Here is a 22,185-nt window from a genome sequence, read left to right on the forward strand (position 1 = left end):
ATGAAAAGAGAAAACAATTCAGAGCAGCAATTAAGAGATCCACAAAAAAAAAACACACAAAACTGTAGGATTTGACTTTGTCTTATGTGTACTGGATGTATGAAGGTATGTAGAGAATATATCCACCATAAGATGCCTGTGTACAGTGAGGATGCTAGTATGTATGTTGATGAGAGTGTGTTCCTAATTGTTTAGACTTTACCAACTATATAGCAAAGCAACCATAACAGCATATTTTAAGAGACTGCCTGTTCAACTGTAGCACAGAATAAGACGCAGGTATTTTCTTATAACCGTCCTTTGAGTTTTTTTAATACATATACAATTGCATACTTTTACTGCTACTAGAAAAGACCAAAAACGGGTCAAAGTAGCAACTCTATGACCTCTTGGTAGCAGATAGAAGAATGTACTGCAATGTCAGTTTAGCCAGAGGCTTAGTGGTCTAGACCTGGAAAGCCTCGTTTATCTGTTTCTTCTCCAGCAAATGAAGCAAATGCTCGGTCTGTAGCTGCAGCCTCAGCTGGTCAGACACAGGATACAGCTCCACCCACTGTGCGCAAAGAGCAAACTCCTGCAGGAAAAAAAGAAAGTTTAATCGTTTTATACTGTATAAATAAACAAATATGTATTTTGGAGATTAAGGTGTCTGTTAAGGTGTGCTAATACAAAGTGTTTGACACTGTACACACATTGTGTGAGTGTTTATTAAGTAAACTGCTACACCTACTTTCGCCTCCAGCATCATGGACAACATAGACTCAGAGTTTGTCTTCGACTCAGTCCTCAGCTCCTGCCAAGTAGCCCAGGGTAACGGAGGCTGTAAATTCAACATCTGTGGCACAGGAAGAAAGCACAAGCACTTGGCAAGTCACACTGGAAAGTCAGATATAATCCTGCCAACCAAAGACATGATTACATAACAGATGAAAAACACATACTGTAAGCTGAAGTCACTTAACCATCTTTTAGTTAAATCTTTTATTTCTTGTGCTTTTGTCTGACAGGATCGGCATGACCACTTTTCCTTGGTATGACATATATACTGGAATTCTCTGTGGGATTAATAAATTGAATCACAGTTCAAGTTTAGGAATTACCCAGCGATAGACGTCCAGTTCTTTCTTTTTGAGCTGTAAGTCTGTTCTCAGTGTCTGTGCTGTTTTCGGGTCATTGAGGCAGAACTCGAGCAGCTCCAGGCAGGCCGACAGAGGCCATCGCTCCAGAGCCTGGAGGGCCACGCGGGCTCGCAGGTTCGCATCCTGTACGCGGAACAGGTGACCTGTTCCTTCACCTTCATCTGAAAACAGACAATCAGATAAACAGCAAACAATTGTTAGATTGTGATTGTGATGCCTTTATGGCCAGGTTTTATTTTAAAAAGCTGTATAAATTTCAGGAGATTATCAAGATAATGATTATTTTCATTACTGAATAGAAACAAGTATCACATCATATCATCGAATGAACATGTATTAAAAGCATGCAGGTGCCATCATGAACTTCAGTGAACTGCTTTTCATTTTCAAGTGCATTTACCAGCTTCTAAAGCAGCGCAGGCAAGTAGCTGGTCTCTCAGCGCCCCCTCCTGGCTGCAGCCTTGCCCATACAGCTCCAGCAGGCTGAGAGCTCGGCCCAGGTCTCTGGAGGAAAGAGCATTCTGGAAGGCCTCAGCGGCCACAGCTTGGGCAACTTCGTCCTGTGGTCCAGACAGCAGGAGGGTGACAAGAGGTCTCCCACAAACAACTGCCCCAAGTCCAACAGAGCCTTCCTCGCCCTCACTTAACAGGGTGCCCAGCACTGGTTCAGCCATGGTGTGCAGGTAGGCCCAGAGGATTGGAAACTCTTTCAGGAGGTTATCAGCTTCACGAGAAATCTGCTCACCGTCTAGGACAACTTCTTTACGTCCACTGCGGAAATACCCTGACCATCCGGAGGACTGTGTCCGGGCAGTTTCTCCTTTACAGGCACTTAGACATGCCAGCGCCGCCAGTAGGGGGGAGCGAGACTTTAGGAAAGCCAGGGCTGACGGTGTGAGGAGGAAAGAGTTTGAGGGAGAGGGGGAGGAGGACGAATGAGAGGGTGGCGAGGTGGAGAGGTTGGTGGATGTAGCAGAGTAGTCTTCCACTGAAGCCTCAGACTCAGAGCTCACATCAGACTGGGGCTCTGAGATTCCCAGAATAGGCATGTGCTGCTGAGCATGCTGTTGGAGCAGGACAGACAAACTGGCAACACCAAACACTCCATCATCTTTTTTGGCCTGACTGGAGTCTCCTTCAGGACCAGGACAGGAGAACCACATGGGCAAAGTCTCACAGCATCGCTGGACAATCACCTGCTGGACGCTCAGTCTCAGACCTTCCTGCTGCAGTAAGGACAGCACTCTGGTGATAAAGAGGACATGAAGTAGTGAGGTAAGCTGTTGCCTTCACACCATTCAATGGTTGGTTTAGTGTCTATCCAAATGTTAAAGCTGAAAGTTCATTCTTGTTGGTATGAAGATATTTAGCAAAGTATAATGTCATATACCGACCAGGTAAGTATTTATTTTACTGGAATTGTCACAGATGGGACCCACCAAGCCGATCATGATTTCTGAATAGAATGAAGACTCCAAGCTTATGTTTATTATGTGCTTTTACTGATGCACGTACCTGTCAGGAGACACCTGTTTGTCAAACAGCAGGTGGGAGAGAAGCTGAAATGGGGTTTGGAGCAACACCAGCAAAGGATTCCCAAGCTTCACTTCACTGCTCTGGTCTAAGAGAAACAACAAGAGATAAATGTGAGCTTATTACCAAGTGCCTGCTGATCTACAGTATCGACTGGGGAAGTGAGCGTCAGAATGTTATAAGTAAGATGCTGAAATCTGAAAGCAACAGTTTTAATAAAACAGTGCCATGCACTTAAACTGCTTTTGAAAAGTTGTTGTTAGAAGTTGATACTACCAAATGCTTAAGGCAGAAGAATCTAAAAACTTCTACTTCTGTTTTTAAATTAGTGACTCTTTCACAAATGGATGTAAAAAGCACAAATCATTATACCTTCTGAGCTCAGGCTGCGCACCAGCACAGATGCCAACGTGTTGACGTAGTCAAGGAAACTCCGCACATAATCTGGTCTGGCAAGATCTCCGTCTGGCTCAAAGGGGCAGAGCTGGTCCAGAGAACGAAGCAGCTGTTTCATGCGGGAGCGCACAGGTTGAGCGTCTAGCTCTGACTGCTTCAGACTGGCCTGTTCAACCAATAATTCCAGAAGAGCGCTGCCCACGCTGCCCTCTGTGATGAGAGGTAACATCAGACATACAAAACATTCAGATTTTCTCAAAGAATGTTAAAAACCCTAAAGGAGGTACAACTCTTCTGCTATTTTTAAGTTAAGAGAACTACAGTTAACACATGTCCTGCCAAACAGTCCTTACAAATTCCTGGCAAACAGACAGCATCTAAATGTATGAAAATGCTATTATTGATAGGAGTAGGTTAACTGCATCACTCAACTTGATAGAAATTCAACTAGCAAAACAAAGAAAATGTTAACTTCATTGCATCTGAAAAGCCGTGGTTGCTGAGCCGACCTGTGCCATCCGTAGCAGTGCTCAGAATTTGCAGGGTGCTCTCCAAGCGTTGAGCCATGCTGAGCGGAGCAGCGATGCACTCTTCAGTCAGCGTAGGGTGGCAACACAGGAGCACCTCTTGGATGCAGCACCCAAATGGGCTGGCAAATACTTGGTCCTCCCCAACAGCTTCTATGAACAAGAGTGGATCAGTAAAAAAGAAACTATTTAGTATATTCAGTTAATTTTTATGTGTAAAAATGGCTCATTAATTGCCATGTTAACAATTTTCTTATTTCCCTAATGAAAACATTTGAACATTTGCATTCACCTGTTTTGACTGAGCCCTTGTTAGTAGCAGAGTGATTCAGGATCTTGTTGATCTGTTGTAGTATCATGGGAAATCCGCAGATCCCCTCAGAATGAGGAACCCTGGGGTCAACTTTTACTCCTGGGGAGGCAGAAAAGGATTAAAGATGAAAACCAAAACACATTCAACTGTAGCTGGTCTCGTTCCAATCTCCACGTTAGAATATGTTCTGTAGCCATCATCAGCCTTTTCTAAAAATTCCTCCAAAAAAGACCCTAAAATTCAAGCTTCCTACCCCGAGACTCCAGGCTGCTGTTGAGCCTGCGCTCTGCTGTGTCCAGCAGCTGTCGGGACGTCTTCCAAAGCTGACAGTGGCAGCAGGCCAGGTCAAAGGCCGCCATGGCTGCTGGGCTGAGCTCCTCCAGCAATGTGTAAAGGAGGCTGGAGGGGTCTGAAGAGCAGGAGCTCAGCCAGTAGCCTTCCTCCAGTGAGGGCATCGGGTGAGCAGGGGTGCTGAGGAGACGGTCTGCTATGTCTGAGATGGAGTAGAAAGCCACACCTGCAGCAGCAGCACTTCCGATCGCCTGCAGTGTTGACCGCCCACTGCTGCCCAGGCGAGCCCTCCCCGTGCCTGACACCGCCGTCGACCCTAAGCCCTCTGAGGAGGATGACGATGAAGACATAGACTGGCTCTCCATCTTCTGCTCAACCCGGGCCAACTCAACCAGAACGTCTTTGTAGCGCTCCATGAACACCAACTCGCCACAACAAGCAGACGCCCCGAGATCAAACACCAGGGACACCTGCAGAACAGCCAAGAAATACACAGGACTAAGCTAAGGACACTCACTGTCATGCTTTCAATAACCTCTTGTGTTGACTAATACAAGTTCATCAATGTTTCTCTGTAATCTTTTAAATCTTCTAAATTACAATGTTTGTAGTCAATGTACCATGTTAAACAGGTTCACAATAATCATAATTAATAGAAGTCGCAGTAGTAGTAGTAATGATATTAGTAATAAGAGTAATGAGGTGTTATTAGTGGCAGTAATATTGTAGTTTTTACGTAAACACATGAGCAGTATTTTGAGTCCAGTTTGCCACACAGACCTGACGGGCCTCCATGAAGTTTCCTCTGCGAATGCAGGATATCAGCAGAGACTCTGGAGGAGACAACATGGTGGGGACCAGCCAACTGTGAGGACCTCCACAGGGACAAACCTCCAGTTCCACACAACCTGCTGCGGCCCCTCCTCCACCATCTTACAAAGGACAAATTACATGTCGTAAATGCCCAAAAATATTATACATCTTCAAAAAAAACGTTACCCTGAATTTCCCTGAAGGACAAAGGTCCAGACTGGAGTCATTACGATGAAGCACAGACCTGTGATGTATGTACGTATGTACTCAAACTGGTGCATGTACATGAGTAACGGACAGTGTTTATACCTGAAGCACTCGTGCTAACTTCTCCGTTGTGTTTCTCTGTGGAGGACTGTCTCTCTGTAGCATGTCTCACTGGTCTCTTCCTCCTCCTCAGACTCGAGCTCTTGCTGCGTCCCAAAGAAGTGGCAGTACAGCTGACCGCTGACATCGGGAGGGGGCTTTCTGAGCCTGCAAGGGAATTTTCCCATCAAAGAGTTTATACCATACATCTATCTGAACTCCACCCCCAAATGATGCTAAGGCATGCATGAATACACAGACTCATGTGCTAAGAAGGATATTAGGACAAGCCACCAGGTCAAACGTTTCAGCTGTAGTCAAGGTTCCTTTCTTACTTTATGTCTTGCCTGAAGAAAGGTGAATAAAAAATAAAAGTTAAAGTTAAAGTTAAAGAAATATCCTTAGTTTGTGCATCTCACCACTTCCACTCCTCTGGTTGCTGGTGATGATCTGCAGCCTCCACTGAGCCTCCGCAGTGCGTTTGGACAACCTCTGCAGACGAGCCCCAAACGTCTCAGCCGCCACTGAGCAGCCAAGACTCTCCGCCGCCTCAGCCTCTCGAGGCAGCGCTCTTCCCGCCTCCTGCCCCTCCTGCTGACCCACCACACATATGCCCTCCAACCCTTCTTTCAGCAGCTTCAGAAAACCCTCCATGGCTGTCACATCTGCCACAAAACCCCTGCAGCCCTGGATGAAATGTCCCAGGTCCAGGTGGCTGCGGTGGGATGCTGTTAGTGAACCTGGACGCAGCGTCTGGCTCTCTTTCCTGCTCTGATCAATCTCATCTGTCGATGCTTTGGTTCCTAATTCTACATTTGTGTTTCTTGTATCTGATAAACAGTCCTGACTGACGTTCCCTGTGTTCAGATTTGAGTTTGTGTCTTTTTGAATCTGCTGTGCAAAGTCAGCAGTGGACAGAAAGAGAAGGGAGAAGATGTTCTCCAGGAGCTCCAGGCGGAACATGGCGGGCACCCCCTCCAGATAGAGCTGACACTCTGACAAGTAGTGCTGGAACAGCAAATGGCATCCTGGAAAAGACAACAAACAGAGAAGAACAAGGTCAGGTGACCTTGATAACTTTAAATAAAATATTCTTGTTGTAGTTTTAAAGCACAACCAAGAAGCTGAAAAAGACAAGAAACTTTCCTATCACCTCTCATCAAACTAAAATCCAACTGCGGAAAAGAAAGACAGCCTCCGTACCTTCAGAGGAAGCCGAGGCTTGATTCTGGTCTGCCTCTGCTTCAGTGGGCTGGTGCTGTTGCTGATGCACGTACTCACACTCAGTGCAATTTGAGTATTTATGTGCATTTACACAGAGAGCATAAATGGCATACTTCATGGCACAGAACCCCTGGAACAAAACTATGTTCCTCTGTACACCAGGGCTGAGAGTAGTGATGGCCTCGGGGTCCTCTGCAAGAAGAATGATAAGAACCACAGGCAGGGTAATATTAATATGAAACATCAAGAATATTATTCTTCTGGCAAGCATTTTAGACTCTGGGTAAGTGGATGATATAAACCTGTTTGTGGGGAATTTGGCAGTTGCTGCAGCAGATCCAGTATCCTGCGCTCTTCGAACTGAGGCAGAGGAGTCAGAGAATGCAGGATATAGAGAGCTGAATGATTGTCCAGAGAGTGAAGCTGTGTCAGCAGTGCCTCCATGGAAATACCTCTGCACAGACAGAACCAGGATACAAAAGAAATGAATAACAAAAACTAAATAATCAATGACTGAGATGGAGTTAAGGTGCCAGTTAAATGTCAAAAAGAAAAGAACAGATACTTACGGATTGTTGTTTTTACACCATTCAAGTATTCCAAGCTGAGAGGACAAAAGATTGGCAAACTCCTGCAGAACAGAGTCATTGGCTGGTGCCTGGAAAGACAATGAATAGTATCAGCAGATGACTCCACCTGACTGCACCCATACATTAATCAGTGTTCCCACTAAATTGCACTTAAAAAGCTGTAGAGGAGGGGGTAGGGGTGGACGTCTGGGCATCTCTGACCTGCTCACGGTGAAGGATACTGAGCAGCATTTGAGCTGAGCTCAGACTGCGACACTGAGTCCAACCCAGCAGCAACAGCAGACGGGACAACGGCTGGAACTCCAGCTGCAGTAAGTCTTTCAGCTGAGAAAACTCCTCGTGTTTAATCAGGTCAAGTGCAGTGACCTACAGGAAGGAACCCGTCTTATTACATTACTGAATTTCATCACATGCGGCTGCTAATCAGCTTTACTTGACCATTATGATCTTGCGCTAATTACAAAAAATGTAGAGCTACAAACTGACAGAGGACTGTCTACACTTTACTGCTCCTTGTTAAAATCTGAATCTGGTTGAGAAATACTGGACACACTTGAACTGTACATGTAAGTCAGTTCTGACATTTTTCCAGTGGTCCTGGTACACCTACCAAGACCTGCTCCAGGAAGTGCTTCCCACTACTAAGGCACTCAAAGAAGATGGTCTTCCAAACAGATGGACGATCCTTGTGGCAACATAAACTGAGAGCCAGCTTCTCTGCTTCAGGGAGGTCCACTGTGAGGGTGATAAAACAAATAGTGGAAAAACACCAAACAAAAAATGTCCCTAAAACACTATAATGTAAATTTTAAAATCACTACTAGTGTTGCAAGGGAAAGCAAAAAGTTCTAAGGTAATATAAAACAAATGTGTGAATGAATTCAAGCAGAATAAGGAGGCAGCACAAAACTATTCCAGAAAAAAAATCCCACTGTTGCCTCTTAGAGACTCCAAATAAAACTATGAGGGTTTTTGGGTTTTTTTTGTTTTTACCTTTTTTCATGATATTTGATATGATCTATCTGTGTCATTACTAAAATATACTAGGCTGGACCATAAGACAATGAACGAAAGTCTGTGTAGATGGGAACAAAACAAGCTATCACATGTAAATTTCAATGACACAGAGAGAAAACTGCCACAGCTTTAAAGCCACAGAAGCAGAAGTGTGATTAAAAGAGGAAAGGGGTGATGCCAGTGTGAGCAAAGAAGGCCCAATTTAAGACTATAAATATCAGTATCACTACTTTAAATCAAAAGTCAAACCAAAAGAACAGCTCAGAAGAGGAACTGACTCATAGGAAAATACTGCCAAAATTCTCTGTTTGTACTGATTAACATGAAAAGTGATAACAGGAAATGGCCACATCGCCTATTCTAAGTAACCAAAATCTGCAGTTTACTTCAAATACATGGTGCATCTTAGTGATCCCAAGAGGATTTAATTTCAGAGTAAGCAAACACACTCAGACTACCTTGTGAATCAGGTGTGCTCCTCAGCAGGTGATCCCTCTGCAGCCTCAGAGCAGTGGCGCAGTACACAGAGACGAGAGCATCACACTGAGGGCGAAGCAGCGAGCTCAGGATCCTCTCCTCTCTCAGGGGCCCATCTCTGGCTGCCCACAGGGCCTCACACAGCGCCTCAAACTGCCCACCACTCTTACGCGAGCTCCACGGCATCACGGCCAACACTGCATATATCTCCTCCACCCACTCCTCCACATTCTCTGGATTCCTCTCTGGCTTTCCCAGTTTCTTCATCAGGTGTTGGACAAATGTGTGCTGCAGAGTATGGTCCTCTGTGGATGACTGCTCCGGTAGGAGATGGGGAAAATAGGGAAAATTAAGCTTGTAGAGCCAAAACAAGGAACAGCACATATGTTAACCAGTTGATCATTACAGTAATTTATTGTTGTTTTTGTATTTACTATGCTCAGAGTTTGACTCTACCTGTAAGAAATGTGCTAAACACTGGGCCAGCCTGGGCTTCTTTTTCTCCAATAAGGTTCGGAGACAAGACTCCACAGCAGCATCTGTTGTCCTCAAACCTTCTGCAGCCTTTTGGTCAGGCTGGGTGCCCAAGAAGGCCTGGTGCAACTCCTGCTGACAGGTAATTTATCTCATTCATGTATTCTGTCTACTAACAAAGCAATACAACATGAATAATAAAATACTGTAGCGTTAAATATTAATGTTGTTTTTGCTACTTCATTGTTAAATTTCTGATATGAGCAAAAATAACAGTAACCTTGAAAACAGTCTCTGTTATGCCCTCTGAACCCAGTTCCTCCAGGAGCAGCAGGAACTCCAACTCTCTTCTGATACTGGGAGAAACCTGAGGAGAAGAGCATGTCACAGTGTCAGTGGTGTTTCAAATGCCTTTTCATCTCATTTCACATCAAATTTTTGACCAAGATGTGTTTTGTAAGGTAACACAAACAAAAATGGTCTCAAATACTGTGACAACATCAAATAACTACAATAAAGAGAGCTGAATACTTGATTCTTCACATTATTACCTTCTCTTCTGTCCATTTATCCAAAACCTGAAGCCAAAACCAAGCCAGTTTGTGTGGACTGCCCACAGACTCCCACCTATGACATAAAAATAAGTTATTAAATCCACATCACAAATTACACTCAAATATATGGGTTTATATATAGGTTTCTCGGACAATTCACATTTTACAAACAAAGAAAAACCTGATGTCTTGTTAATCTACGGTTGTGTGACTCACTTTAAATTGTAAGGATGGCAGACGATAGCTTTGATTGTGTCCCGCAGGTTTTCTGAAAGTTCTGAGTTAACCAGCTGTGGCACACAGGCACTGGCCAACTCCCACTCTCCATGCTGCAGGCACCTCTTGAAGTACTCGAACAGGTCCTGAAGTGAGGTCTCTGCCTCACAGTTTAAAGGATACATGGCCACTTTCACTGTGACACTCCTCAGCTCAGTGGTTACAACTGGAGAAGCACCTTCACTAACATGTAGCCAAAGAGCACTCTTTGTTTTTACCTGAAACAGAAAGACAAAACTGTCTGAGTCTATTTAGTTTATCAAAACAAAGAAATGTATATCTTGTTTGAAACAAGCAGAATGTGGTGATTATGTGTGTATACACACATACACACACACACACACACACACACACATATATATATATTCTTTGTTTAGCCTGTCAAATCACTTTGACCTTTGCTCATTTTAGAAAGCTTGTAGAAACTTTGGATTGTTTTTAACCTTATACATTATTTGTGCAGTTTCAAAATCTGATTTGTGCTGTTTTAATCTAACAAACCGTGGGTTAGATGTTTCTTTACAAGCCATTTTTAAATTCTTATGACTCTCTTTTGAAACACTCTATTATAACTCTATTTCCTCATACTTCCACACAGTGAAAGTATGAGGATACTGTATAATACAAAAAGTATAATACAAAGAGTATAGAGAAGCTTGATTTAATAAGTCTTTTTACAATTTTTTATAAATTACCTTGCACTGACATTACTGACATAACTTATTATCTGAGATGACTCCCGAAAAGGTGCTCTTTCCACTTCCACATCACTCACCACAACTTTGCTTTGTAAATTTGTTTACGATTACGAAACGCGATTACCAAAGATGCTGAATTTAGCTGACTAGTCACAGCCCTTTCATCTATGTGTATTTACTTTACTGATAGTCCGCGCCACTCAGAAGCAGGATATTCACAATATAGGTGTTAAATGTTATACAATGTATTTCTGCCATCTGTACCTAAAATTCTCTGTTCTAAGCAAAAACGTTAATACAGAAACATGGAACAAAACAAGTGTCCGAGGTCAGAAACGCCTTTCAACTGCTTTTAAAACGCTAACGTTTCCATCTTCGCCGTTTGCGTCTTCTCACATCTGACAGCTACACTAATGTAAAGTTAGCGTTAGCATTAGCTACAATGGTGCTGACTGGCTGCAGCTGAAACGTGAAGTTAGCTCGCAACTTTTCGTAACAGCCACACACATAAAGCAGTTAGAAAACACCGAGTATCCCACAAAAATTACTTACTCATTTCTCAGTGCGGTTTCCCCCAACATGGGACTATTTACACTCCTAGCTGTTGCTTTCTGTTGACCTGTTATGCTAGGCGGCTAGGTGCATGTTAACAAGGGTCATGTGACAAAATCAGCTGATTCTCCAAAGCTGGTTGGTCAAAGGTTGGCACGAGGTGGGCGTTCCAGAACGCCGACAAGCGTTCTGTTTTCACTGCTGCCTTCAGGTGCTGTCGGAAAACGAAAAGCACGTAGATTACTTAAAAAGGTGGCCAAGTCAAGTCAGTTTAATTTAATTTAATTTATTTATAAAGGCCATTTAAAAACAACAAATGTCAACCAAAGTGCTTCACATTGATATTAAATTACGGGACTATTTGATTGATGATTACAAACAAAAACTCAGGAGTAATCTATTAAAAACACAGATGGCAATAAGAGGAAATGAGTATATCAATGAAAGCATAGAAAGTTGGATAAAATCATACGAGTGTGGTCTGGCATGTCTTCATCATACTGGTTTTAGAGATCTAATTGACAGCAGCAATTTCTAACAGCATGTGTGGAATGGAGAGCAGTCAGCAGATCCTGGTGGACTGGAGGTGGAAAAGGTGGTGAGCAATCCATAAATGTAACCTGGTGCCAGAGTAATACACAACATAAATTTACTGAAGTATTTAAGTACAGTTTAAAGGTTCTTGTACTTTACTTCTCTATTTCCCCAGTGTGCGTATTCATACATCAATTCTACAACATTTCAGCAGAAAATATTGTAGTTCCACTCCATGACTGATTTGACATGTAAGCCAGTTATTTTGAAATTGAGTACTTTATATACAGAGGCTCCAAAGCAGCTTGTATGGTGGCCCAGTAAGGTTAACACAATTGCAAATACACAAAACACAAGCAGACTAAAACAAACTTCTTCACCAATTTGACAACACCCACACAACATTTAGTAAAAAATGCTGCAGTGAGACAACACAACCAAATACAGAAACAAACTACAAACACAGAAAACACAACCAAATACAGAAAACACAACCAAATAAAGAAAACACAACCAAATACAGAAATGCAGAAGTTGCACAGACCACAAAGGAAATGTGGACAGTTGAACACAGCTGGGACAGATCTGTTGCTGCCATGGTGACTCATGAGGTTATTAAATTGGACATTCAGTGTCAGTGGTGCTGGAAGATCATTAAAATGTATGTTTTGTTTCTTTAAACATTCTGATCCCATGTGTCATATTTCCAGATATCTGCTCTCAGCCCTGCAGGTTTTCTCTATTTGGTTGTGTTTTCTCAGTTCGTGTCATTTTTCCTAAATGCTGCACATTTGCAGTCACAGTAGCGAAGATGTTTTTTCGTGTTTTGTCTTTTTGCAAGTGTTAATTAATTAGTGCAGGGTGTTGAGCTCTCAGGGCCACCACAGGGGCACACAATGTAAAATGCCAAATGAGATGCAGACTTACTGCACTCACTGAAATCCAACAAAAGAGAAGCATTTGTAGGCTGCAGATTGATGTGTGCAGAAGACACATAGGTGGGTTGAGATGACAGTGAAGGGATGCAACAGCTGAACACGCTTACATATTAGACCCAAAAATGAACCATTATCCAAATTAATTAAGAGTGAACTGACATGTGTCTATTCAGGCTGTAAAAGATCCCCACCACCCCCACCCCCGCTGGTCTCCCCCCATCATCACTGCCAAATTGGGAGGCTGTCTCTATGACAACGTAGTACAGGCGGGGTTTGCCAGCTGGAGGCAGAGTCTATCAGTCCTCAGTTGGCATCACAGCTCGAAACCTCCACAGTGCATCACGCCCCGAGTGGAATGGAAGAAAAGGACAAGAAAGAAAATGTATGTATCTGTCTTTTTGTTTGTTTAACGCTGCATGCATTGAGACATTTTTGCAAAATTATGATTTGAATCAAAGTATTTACTCGTTCAGCATGGCGAAAAAACAAAAATCCAGATGCTTAGTTTGTGCAGCTGAGTCACTGATTGTTTAAAGATCCGAATCAATAAAGCTATTGTTCCCATCGGTGCCATAGGTTGCAGCACACCGCGCAGTGCATGATAAGAGACAAGCAGTCACATCAACTGATAATAATCTGGCTTGTTCTGTTTAGCGGTAGGCCTCGTCCTGGGTGACCGCTGATCTGTGCGTATGTACATCTCTATTGTTTCGCAGGGGGAGTATATCGGAGAGATAAAGGGTGGGCTGCGGCCTTCAATGAAACTGGTTGTTATGGGAATTGTTAACAAGAAACCCAAGAGGTAAGCGCACACACTTGTTTCCATTCTGCAATAAAAGGCGATTTATACATTATTAACGTACTGTTGCGCACCCGACGTGGCAGCCAATTAAAGTTAGCGATAAAGACGGCCTGGCTTACTATAAAACAGAATTTTAAAGCAGATACACAGCTGCTGTCTGTGTTTGAGTACATGTGCCAACCACCCAGCTAGTCCCTGCTTTGGGAAAATATCTTAGTAATACCAGTGCGTTTCCTAATTATAGGTTAGTATGTGAATGTGCGTGGGAGAGTCCCAAATCCCATGAAATCTAAAAAGTCACCATGGAAATTTTCTGGTTGATAATATCATCGGGCTATTTATTCATTCAGTCATTATGTCCAGTAAAACATCACAATGAAGCTACAAAGGAAAAAAATGTATAAAAATAAACTGTGATGGAGAAGTTTTTTTTAAAGAAACTTATTTTTGGCTGCAGAAACATCAGGACAGTGCTTAAGGACAAACGCTCTCAAAGGGCCATTTTCCTAGATACTGAATGTAACAGGACAGTTTATTTTAGATCTTTTTATCTTCACTTTATTTCTCAGCAGTGACTCAACAAGATTCTTAAAATATATTTTGTTTGAAAAATCTTGATCTGCAAGGTGATGCATAATCACAGATGCTATATAAATGTAGTGGAGTAAAAGTAAAGTAAAAGTATGGTGAGTAAGGAGTAAATGTACGTATTTATTTTCCACCACTGAAAATGTTTTTTTCTGTCTTGATGGTCACAATACTTTGTTAAAACTCACTAACACTGATCAAGATGGCTTGATATTCAGCCTTTATCAAATGTCTCATTGAGACGTTACAGTTGTCATAAAGACCAGAAGATGTCACTGCTCTCCAAATAATCTAGGAAGGTCAACAACCCAGTTTATCCCAGAAAGACATAACGAAGGAAATAAAGAAAAGCTAAATGTCAGTCTTTTCTTTACATTTTGTATTCTGCTCCACTTTGTCTGTCCCTGATCTCTGTGGGTTTTCACAGCATTGAGGTGACTCTGTCCAGTAAGCCTCAGGAGGAGGACACTGAGGGCGACGTGGGTCTTCAGCTAAAGGTGAGCTTCATGGATAAGGCTGTCCAACGCAACGCCCGCCTGGCTGGAAAGTGGGGTAAATCTGAAAATACCCTCTCCTTCTTTCCTTTTGCACCCGGAGAACCCTTCAAGGTACTTTAATAACACATTTTTTACACTTAGACTTTACTGTTGCCTTATTTTTACAGTTACATTCACTGTGAATCACCCTGTTATACAGTCAGACTTTAATGCTGCACTGTCAGCAACTTTACATGTTTGGTTGCCTCGGTAACAAGCTATGGTTTGTCAGTGTTTCTGTGCATGATCTCACTGATCTGTATGTACTTCCTGCCCTTCAGCAGGAATGCGTATTGCATTGCTGCATATTTACGAGTATGACTGACATGAAAACAAAACCACAGAACTAATAGTAGCCTAAAACTTCACAGGATACCTATGTAAATATGTTTTGGCAATCGCCACAGTCCAAAGAGAACTACAACAAACCTATGACTTTCAGTATGAATAGGACTTGAATTTAAATATAAAAAAAAAACAACCTTCCCCTCTTCTATATTCCCTCTGACTCTCAGATGGAGATTGTTTGTGAACACCAGCAGTTTCGCATCTTGGTGGACGGGCAGCCTCTGTGCGGCTTCACCCACCGGCTCCCCCAGCTCGCCTCCCTCACCGCCTTACGAGTCTTTGGAGATCTACAGCTCACCAAGGTGGCCTAACACCAGCATCTCACCCGCAGCTAAATAACATGAGGATGTCCGGAGACAGTGTACAATACATAAGATTAGAATAGAGCTACTTCTTGAGTGAATGAATTGACCCATGATGGAGATGTTGTGTTTCCACTTCCAAAGTTATACCTGCCTCGTAATCACGTGTTAAGACAAAGTGCCTTCACTAGATTACCTGTTTGGAGACTTGAAGATATTGACTGAATGTAATAGTCATCAATGTCTTAAATCAACTGAGGAATGTGATTTGAACAGAAGTGAATTAACTTTTAAACAATGTGGTCTAAGCTACAGTATTTTCCCTCAGTGAGCATTTGTACAAACGTGATGCGTCACTATAAAAAGGAGTGCGGCATCAGTCTGTGCAGTGAAACGAGATTTCAGATGTTTGATTTCTCTGAAGTTAACCTTTGAAAGCACTTATGTTTACGAGCGCCTGCATGAAGATGAATGTTTCTGAAATCAGTTGTCATTCTGTGGCAGACTAAGTACTGTAACAGGTGTAATAATGTAAAAAAAACTAAAAAAAACAATTAAGTCGCCTTCATTAGTGCATGTGAGTAATACACACAGTATGTGTCATTCCTCTGAGTTTGCCTCCAGATTACACACACAGCTTGAAGGATTAGGTTATATCGCACTTTCTGTTGTTGTACCATTATCAACTTATGCTTTGAAAAGCTACTAACGCCCACTGGTTTCTGTACTTTTCATTTACCACTAGCACTTTTTATGTGAATGTTACATATCAACTTTAATTCACTGAAATTAAAAAAAAAACTTTTGTTGTTATTTTTTGTTGTTTTTCACTTTGTGGTCATGCAGCTTCTACTTGGATTTACTCCAAAGCCCACGGGGCACCGTCATATTTCATGTCAAGTATTGGGCCCACTCATTATTTCACTGGAATAGGGCTCTAAACTCTAAACACCAGCTCAGCCTGAGTCATTCAGATAAAGGCTCGACTCAGCTTGCTGAGTGGGAGTGCCTGTCTGTGATTGCAGGGAGCGCCTCCAGCAGCCTGCCTGCACTAAAACTCGATGACTGTGAAAAATACCTCCTGAGGCTTTTCTTGTCTCTACTTGTTCTTCCTCTTGCTATCAGATCCTTTACTGAGGTAAAAGTACCACATAAAACCACACAAAAATACTCCACCCAGGGCTTCTGCAGGGTTCACCTAGTAATATCTAAGACCTTTTTAATACCATACTGTAAAATTAACGCTTGCATTATGCAACAGAGAGTTTCCAAGCTACGACAGCAGGTAGGTCTGATGGAGCTGACTGAAACGCCACAAAAAAGGATTGAAACTGCCACTCGCATGCACAATCCTACACAGTCTGGTAGTTTAGTCTGGTGGTTCCCATCTTAAGGGCTGGGCTCCCCCCACAGGGTCATGAGATAAATCTGGGGGAATGAGATGATTTATAGGGTAGGAAACAAAAAGAAACAAAGCTCTGCTACACAAATCTGTTTTAATTTTTTTGTGTTTGAAATACTGGATAATGTCACATACCTTCGGCTTGCAGAATAGAGTAAAAAACGGTTATGTTTCATATTGAAAAAATATTGTAAAACACGTGAAAAAACAAACAGAACACAAGAAAAATGCTACAGTTAATGGGCTTTCAAAAGCCTTTAAATCCTCCTTGTACAAGCTTTAAAATACAGAAATAATCAGGCTGAAAAGTTTTTGTTTTCCATTTCTAATTTTCTTTTTAGAAGATTACACTAATACTTTCATTTTTTCAATCCCAGTTTGTTGCTACAGTACATTCATGGAATGTATAAATTTAGTCTCGTTGAAATGTTCAAAAGTTTTAACTTGAATCTGTGGCTCTATGTCTGCTCTCTGATCGCGTCTATCCAGTCCATCTTCTCCTGGTGGGACGGTGCCTGGATGAAGTAACGTGTGTCTGACTGAGTAATGATTTTAAACAGGTTTCCTTGAATGTTGCCTTTCACACCTGTGCAGAGGGATAAAATTAGGATGGGGACATGGTCAGTAAAGTATAGCTGGATTAAGTTAACTATTTATAAAGCTTGAATAACAGGATAGAAAAGTAGGTGAAAACCATTGGTCATAACATTCACTGATTTCCCTACCCTGTCTGTAGGACTTTTTTTGTATTTAATTGCCAAACAATTTCCTATAACAGGACTTAAATGAGTGTTGGACTGAGTTTGGATGTCATTCAGCTCATTATGTCTAAGGAAGAAGTGAAACTCTCTCCCTGATACAACCTCAGTCAAAAAACAAAACAAACAAAAAAAACAAATCCACTTTTCTGAGTCTCCCATTCTAGTTGCAAGATAGAACTGGGAAATGCAGAAGTTTCGGAGGCGACTGGGGTTTGAGAGGGTGACTCACCTGAGGGAACTCCGTTGTCATCCAGAGAAGATACCAGACAGCCTCGCAGTGAGAAGCCGCCAGCAGGACTGAGGTCATCCTGATAAGTGACATAAGACAGGAAGTGGATCAGACTGACTCAGGACTGTGGAGGAGAATTACTGAGTAATTATGAGTATTATGAGTGATGACAAAGCCGGCCTGAGGTATGAGTTTGAAAAAAACAACAACAACTGCTTTGTTTTTCTTAAGACCGACTGTGTTTTCATCCTGTTTTCCACAAATAAAATACACTTAAGATTTCTTTTAGGTTCAAGCAGTTAATGAATTAACTTTCTTCCCTGGTGCTGGTCCTTCACAGCATGGCCTGTACACTCACCTTAGTGGGATCATAGTAGTGCAGGAAAGCAGGTTCTGAACGCAGCACAAAGAGTCGAACCTTCCAGTTCTTCCTTCTGTGTCCCTGCGTTTAAAGATTATCCAAGTGTTAGTTTGACTAATTCATTCGAACATGACGTCAACAAGTCGTAACACTTCACAACATTTCAAAGTCAAGGTCCAACTTTCTAATAGAAATTATTTTAAAATGTAATTAACAGTTTTATCAAGAGTTAAACATTAATGTTTTCCAGATTGTGAAAAACCTCATTGGCTGGTGTTTATCCTTTCTATTATCGAGCTGTAAATCTTATTAATTGATCAGATCTGCAGTATTTTCTTCATCTTAGCACAGGGTTAATACAGTGTGTTCACCTGTTTCAGCAGAAATCCTCTCTTAATCACTTGTCCACTCAGCTCCACTGCAGACAGCGACGTCTCTGCCTTTACACTGCCTTTCTTCTTTAAAGTGTCAGCCTGTGGTTAAACAGATATTACCTACATGCATGTTGTAAACCAAACAGAACTACTATCATATCAATATCTATAATGTATGTAGATATTCTTAGTGTGGCATTAACCAGCACTAAGGTGTGTGGGTTCAGTACACTCAGACTCAACGGTACTCACAAAGCTGTACAGAGCAGTGGAGTCATCCATGAACTGCTCACTGAGGCCGGCGGTGCGGAGGGCCTCCACGCTCCTCAGGCCGACAGTCCGCAGGAAACCCTCCTCCAGCAGGGCTAAGGCCAGTGTCACGGCCTCCACACGGTTCAGAGCCAGCTGCATGAACACCAGCCAGTCCACCACGGCTGAACCTGCAGGGACATCACACAGTTATAGCTGTATGTATATACATACTGTATTATTATATGTGCATATTATGCATGACATGGAAAAGATGTAAATGTGCATGGTTGTGGACATTTAATTTGAAAAAAGATTCATACATTAACACAACTCTTAGTTAGGCAGCTGCATCATTCAAAACACTTTTTAAATGATAATCATTTTGGCCGTATATTAACCAAACTGACTGTAATCCACATGAGAATACTATTCTACAGATTATAGGCTGATTGGTTTAAGGCTCACCCGAGAAACAGTTGTAGTAAGTGCTGCCCTGCTCCACGTGGTTGCTCATCTTGATTCCACTGTGCACATCATACATGGAGTCCAACACTTTGCTTTAAGCACAAGGAAAAAAACAGGACTTAAGACAATTAGACAGAGATGTAAATGTAGTCTTAAACAAACAGGGTGAGGCAGTGAAAAGACCACAAGGTTTAACTTGTAGACAGTGCTGTGAAGTCTGTGGGAGAGTGTTTTGTTTACAAAGTTCACCTGAGATCAATGTTGTGCAACTGGGATCCAGCAGGTTCTTGCTGGTTTGGCGTCTTCCCGCCATCAGCTGACCTCAGCTTGTCAGCTGCGGCCGTGATGTCAGCTGCCCACTCATCTCGCTCCTCTCGGGAACAAGCCTCCAGAAAATGACCCACCCCATGTGCGGTCTGGAGCTTCAACACCAACTACGGAAAAATAGATTAGTTCAGTTTATTTGTGCCAGAGAACATGAAAAAATCTACAGAGCATGAAACTCCAAAGTTGGCGGATGATGGAAATCACATCCCAGCAAAACGGTAACCTGAGGCAATGTATTGTGTTATCACAGAAGATGTGAAAGGATCAGAGAGCCTCAGAAGGTGAGGCCCCTCCTTCAGTGTGGTTTCTACCAACTAAAACATAAACAAAGGAAAACACTGAGTGGAACATGGTCTACATCTGTGTTATAGACCACAGACAGGGTTTTCCATAACATATAGATGCAACAATTTCAAGTATGTTATATGCTGGTTCAATTGTTTTACATAATCAAAGAATCAGATTCAAACCCATCATGAAGGTTTTTAATTAACTGGGTATTTGATGGGGACGTATTTTATAAAATCTTTTGTTAATTCTCTCCTTCAACATGAAAGTTCATCAGATCATTTTGCCTCCTTCTGAAATCTTTTAAAATTTTTGGTGCCTTTTTAAAAATGAGTTTGTTTGTAGAACTGCGTCTGATAGAACTCACCGGTCGATTTTCATACTCCAGAAAAGGGCAAGTTAGCACACAGTCCTTCAGCAGGATTTTCCCTCGCTGACTCGAGTCCCGTTTACCTCCTTCGTATTTGTAATACAGCAGCTTGTCTGGCATCAACACAAACCAGCGCGCCTTCCAGTTGTGTACAACATGACCCTGTAATCAGATGAGTTAGAAAATTAAAAAAAAAACTTTATTTTGTCTGAAAATGTATTTACTCTTTTCTCCTTCAAAGATCCTGCCCTTACAGAGCTATTTTGTTGGGTATGTATTTCAGAAAAAAAATCTTACCCTCTTCACCAGGAATCCTTCTCTTAGAACCGTGTTTTTCTTGCTTGTATCCATGCTGTCCAGTGTGTCTCAGTGTGAACTGCGCCTGTTCCTGCCTGCTCAGGTCTTGAATGTAAAGGGGAGTTTTTATGCCTCACTAAATGTGTCACCCTGTTCACACCCACCCACACCCACACACACACACACATCTTGCTCAACACTAAGTGGGCTCTCCAATCCTGCAACTTCTGCCCATCATCACACGAGGGCGCACTGACTCCTTCAGAGACTCAGCATGGGTGAGGATGTTTTGGTAAAGACTCATGTTTCCCTGAAAGTTGTCGCTACACTACACAACTCAATTCTCTAACTTTTTCACTATGTGAAGAATTCACATCATGGAGACGAAGCTGCAGGGAGCAACTTTCAGCCGGATGAGAGATTCTTTTTTATCCCATTTTGATGAAAAACCAGCAGCTGGTGATCAACCACAGCCCCCCTCCTCTGTAACAGCAGCTGTACCCAACAGGAAGACAACTGGGTTCAAGTCTCCTTCAAATGTTAATTCTTGCTAAATGCATATATACCTGCTTAATGAGAATACTGGGGCTTGCTGTGCATGAAAGATTATTGTCACTGACTCCTGCTTCTGCAACCACACGTGGCCCAGAGGAGCATTTTTCTCTGCTCCGTCTCCTTTTCCTGGTTCCTGGTTCTCACAAAAGAAAGAACAGAAGAAGGAAGAAGGGGCAGTGTTTACTGTTGGCATGATTACTGAAAATGAAGGCCGAATTCCATTTTAGCTGCTTCACTTTTAGGTTCCTGATGAAATTCATGGTGTAACACCTGCGCTTTTCCCACTCTGACAAGTAAAAAGATGTTTAAAAAAAAAAATCCTGTTGCTGTCGTGTAGTTTTGAAGTTTTAACCACTGCTGTGACCCAGTGATCTCTTCTCTGGGTCTGAAAAGAGAATTACCTTTGCATTCTTCTAGAGCCAGACTGATGAACTGGTCCATCCACTATATTATCAATATTAACTCATTATATATGCATCTGTAATTGTCAGTCAATAAGTAAGTAGAAACTGCAATATAATATTAATGGAGAGAGGGGTAAGTATGAGCTGATATATTATTATCAGATTTTTTAAATTTTACTTGCAGGACTTGAGAGATGATGACTGATGGCACGTCTTGATTTGATTTTTCCTCAAGGACTTTCAGCCAGCGAGTTTTAATAAGCTCAGGGGGTCGTATATCATCTAATGTAATGTCATACAACCCTTTTATTTTGGATGAAGACCAGAAGAAGGGCTTTCACATGATGAGAGAGGCATGAATCCCACAGCTCTCCTCCCTGCTGCAGACTCCTGCAAGCTTTAGAGTGAAGGAACCTGCACATACGAGCATTTGATCATGAGACGACAGGAATGTGTTGCAGCGTCACTGTGGCAAACAGCCAAACGAGTGTCAGGAAAAGAATCTGTTAACCACATAAAGGAAACAATAACCTCAAATCCTGCTTCTGAGACTCAAGCACCTTTCTCGAGCTAAAGTCAAACAAACTCCTCTGAGCAAGTTACAGGTTTAGGTGTGTCTGGAATGCCCTCTGTGTAACATTAACCATAAATCAAACATTAATTACGTAAAAAAAAAAAGACGATGGTGTTTTGGCACGCCAGGATATGAAGGGCTCTGACGCAGGTCAGCTCACGTGGAGCGCCCGGTTGTCCTGGTCACACACACTTAAAACACAAACACTCGCCGGACTCTGTTTTCTTGGTCCACAGACTTATTGTTCACTGGGTGTGTATTTGCGTGGCCACGTCCACAGCTGGTTACACAGGACATG

At 42.3% G+C, this 22,185-nt stretch overlaps 3 protein-coding genes across 5 annotated transcripts in view; 1 reads left to right on the forward strand and 2 right to left on the reverse strand.

The window, feature by feature from the left end:
* The window catches only part of zfyve26 (zinc finger, FYVE domain containing 26), a 36,510-nt gene extending 25,231 nt beyond the window's left edge, over positions 1-11,279 (reverse strand). For 2 of the 3 annotated variants that reach the window (XR_005896228.1, XM_041060606.1), the window contains exons 1-23: positions 11,181-11,242; positions 9,871-10,108; positions 9,652-9,727; positions 9,381-9,467; positions 9,083-9,232; positions 8,608-8,941; positions 7,743-7,867; positions 7,334-7,498; positions 7,112-7,200; positions 6,845-6,996; positions 6,522-6,734; positions 5,738-6,346; positions 5,322-5,486; positions 4,980-5,131; positions 4,162-4,669; positions 3,888-4,007; positions 3,578-3,748; positions 3,045-3,278; positions 2,655-2,760; positions 1,540-2,384; positions 1,101-1,300; positions 731-835; positions 452-574 (exon numbers count right to left, since the gene is read on the reverse strand). Coding sequence is in view for 2 of the 3 variants with exons in the window: in XM_041060606.1 (XP_040916540.1) it covers positions 452-574; positions 731-835; positions 1,101-1,300; positions 1,540-2,384; positions 2,655-2,760; positions 3,045-3,278; positions 3,578-3,748; positions 3,888-4,007; positions 4,162-4,669; positions 4,980-5,131; positions 5,322-5,486; positions 5,738-6,346; positions 6,522-6,734; positions 6,845-6,996; positions 7,112-7,200; positions 7,334-7,498; positions 7,743-7,867; positions 8,608-8,941; positions 9,083-9,232; positions 9,381-9,467; positions 9,652-9,727; positions 9,871-10,108; positions 11,181-11,184 (4,971 nt within the window). In the remaining variant the exon portion in view is untranslated. Of the gene's footprint in view, positions 1-451; positions 575-730; positions 836-1,100; positions 1,301-1,539; positions 2,385-2,654; positions 2,761-3,044; positions 3,279-3,577; positions 3,749-3,887; positions 4,008-4,161; positions 4,670-4,979; positions 5,132-5,321; positions 5,487-5,737; positions 6,347-6,521; positions 6,735-6,844; positions 6,997-7,111; positions 7,201-7,333; positions 7,499-7,742; positions 7,868-8,607; positions 8,942-9,082; positions 9,233-9,380; positions 9,468-9,651; positions 9,728-9,870; positions 10,149-11,180 lie in introns of all 3 variants that reach the window. The other variant, XM_041060607.1, reaches the window with a different exon arrangement.
* Positions 11,280-12,933: 1,654 nt separating this feature from the next.
* Positions 12,934-16,041, forward strand: si:ch211-10a23.2 (uncharacterized protein LOC567812 homolog). The gene is made up of 4 exons (XM_041059967.1): positions 12,934-13,034; positions 13,369-13,454; positions 14,470-14,650; positions 15,094-16,041. The coding sequence occupies exons 1-4, from the start codon at positions 13,008-13,010 to the stop codon at positions 15,235-15,237; spliced, it is 438 nt and encodes a 145-aa protein (XP_040915901.1). The 5' UTR covers positions 12,934-13,007; the 3' UTR covers positions 15,238-16,041.
* Positions 16,042-16,442: 401 nt separating this feature from the next.
* plek2 (pleckstrin 2) lies at positions 16,443-20,460 on the reverse strand. The gene is made up of 9 exons (XM_041061489.1): positions 20,355-20,460; positions 20,055-20,219; positions 19,322-19,506; positions 19,073-19,164; positions 18,608-18,795; positions 18,353-18,454; positions 17,979-18,062; positions 17,621-17,699; positions 16,443-17,216 (listed from the first exon to the last, which is right to left on the reverse strand). Exons 1-9 carry the CDS (start codon positions 20,406-20,408, stop codon positions 17,089-17,091), a joined length of 1,077 nt encoding a protein of 358 aa, XP_040917423.1. The 5' UTR covers positions 20,409-20,460; the 3' UTR covers positions 16,443-17,088.
* Positions 20,461-22,185: the final 1,725 nt, after the last annotated feature.

The sequence above is a fragment of the Toxotes jaculatrix genome, chromosome 17 (assembly GCF_017976425.1).
Source record: "Toxotes jaculatrix isolate fToxJac2 chromosome 17, fToxJac2.pri, whole genome shotgun sequence".
Taxonomy (NCBI): domain Eukaryota; kingdom Metazoa; phylum Chordata; class Actinopteri; family Toxotidae; genus Toxotes; species Toxotes jaculatrix.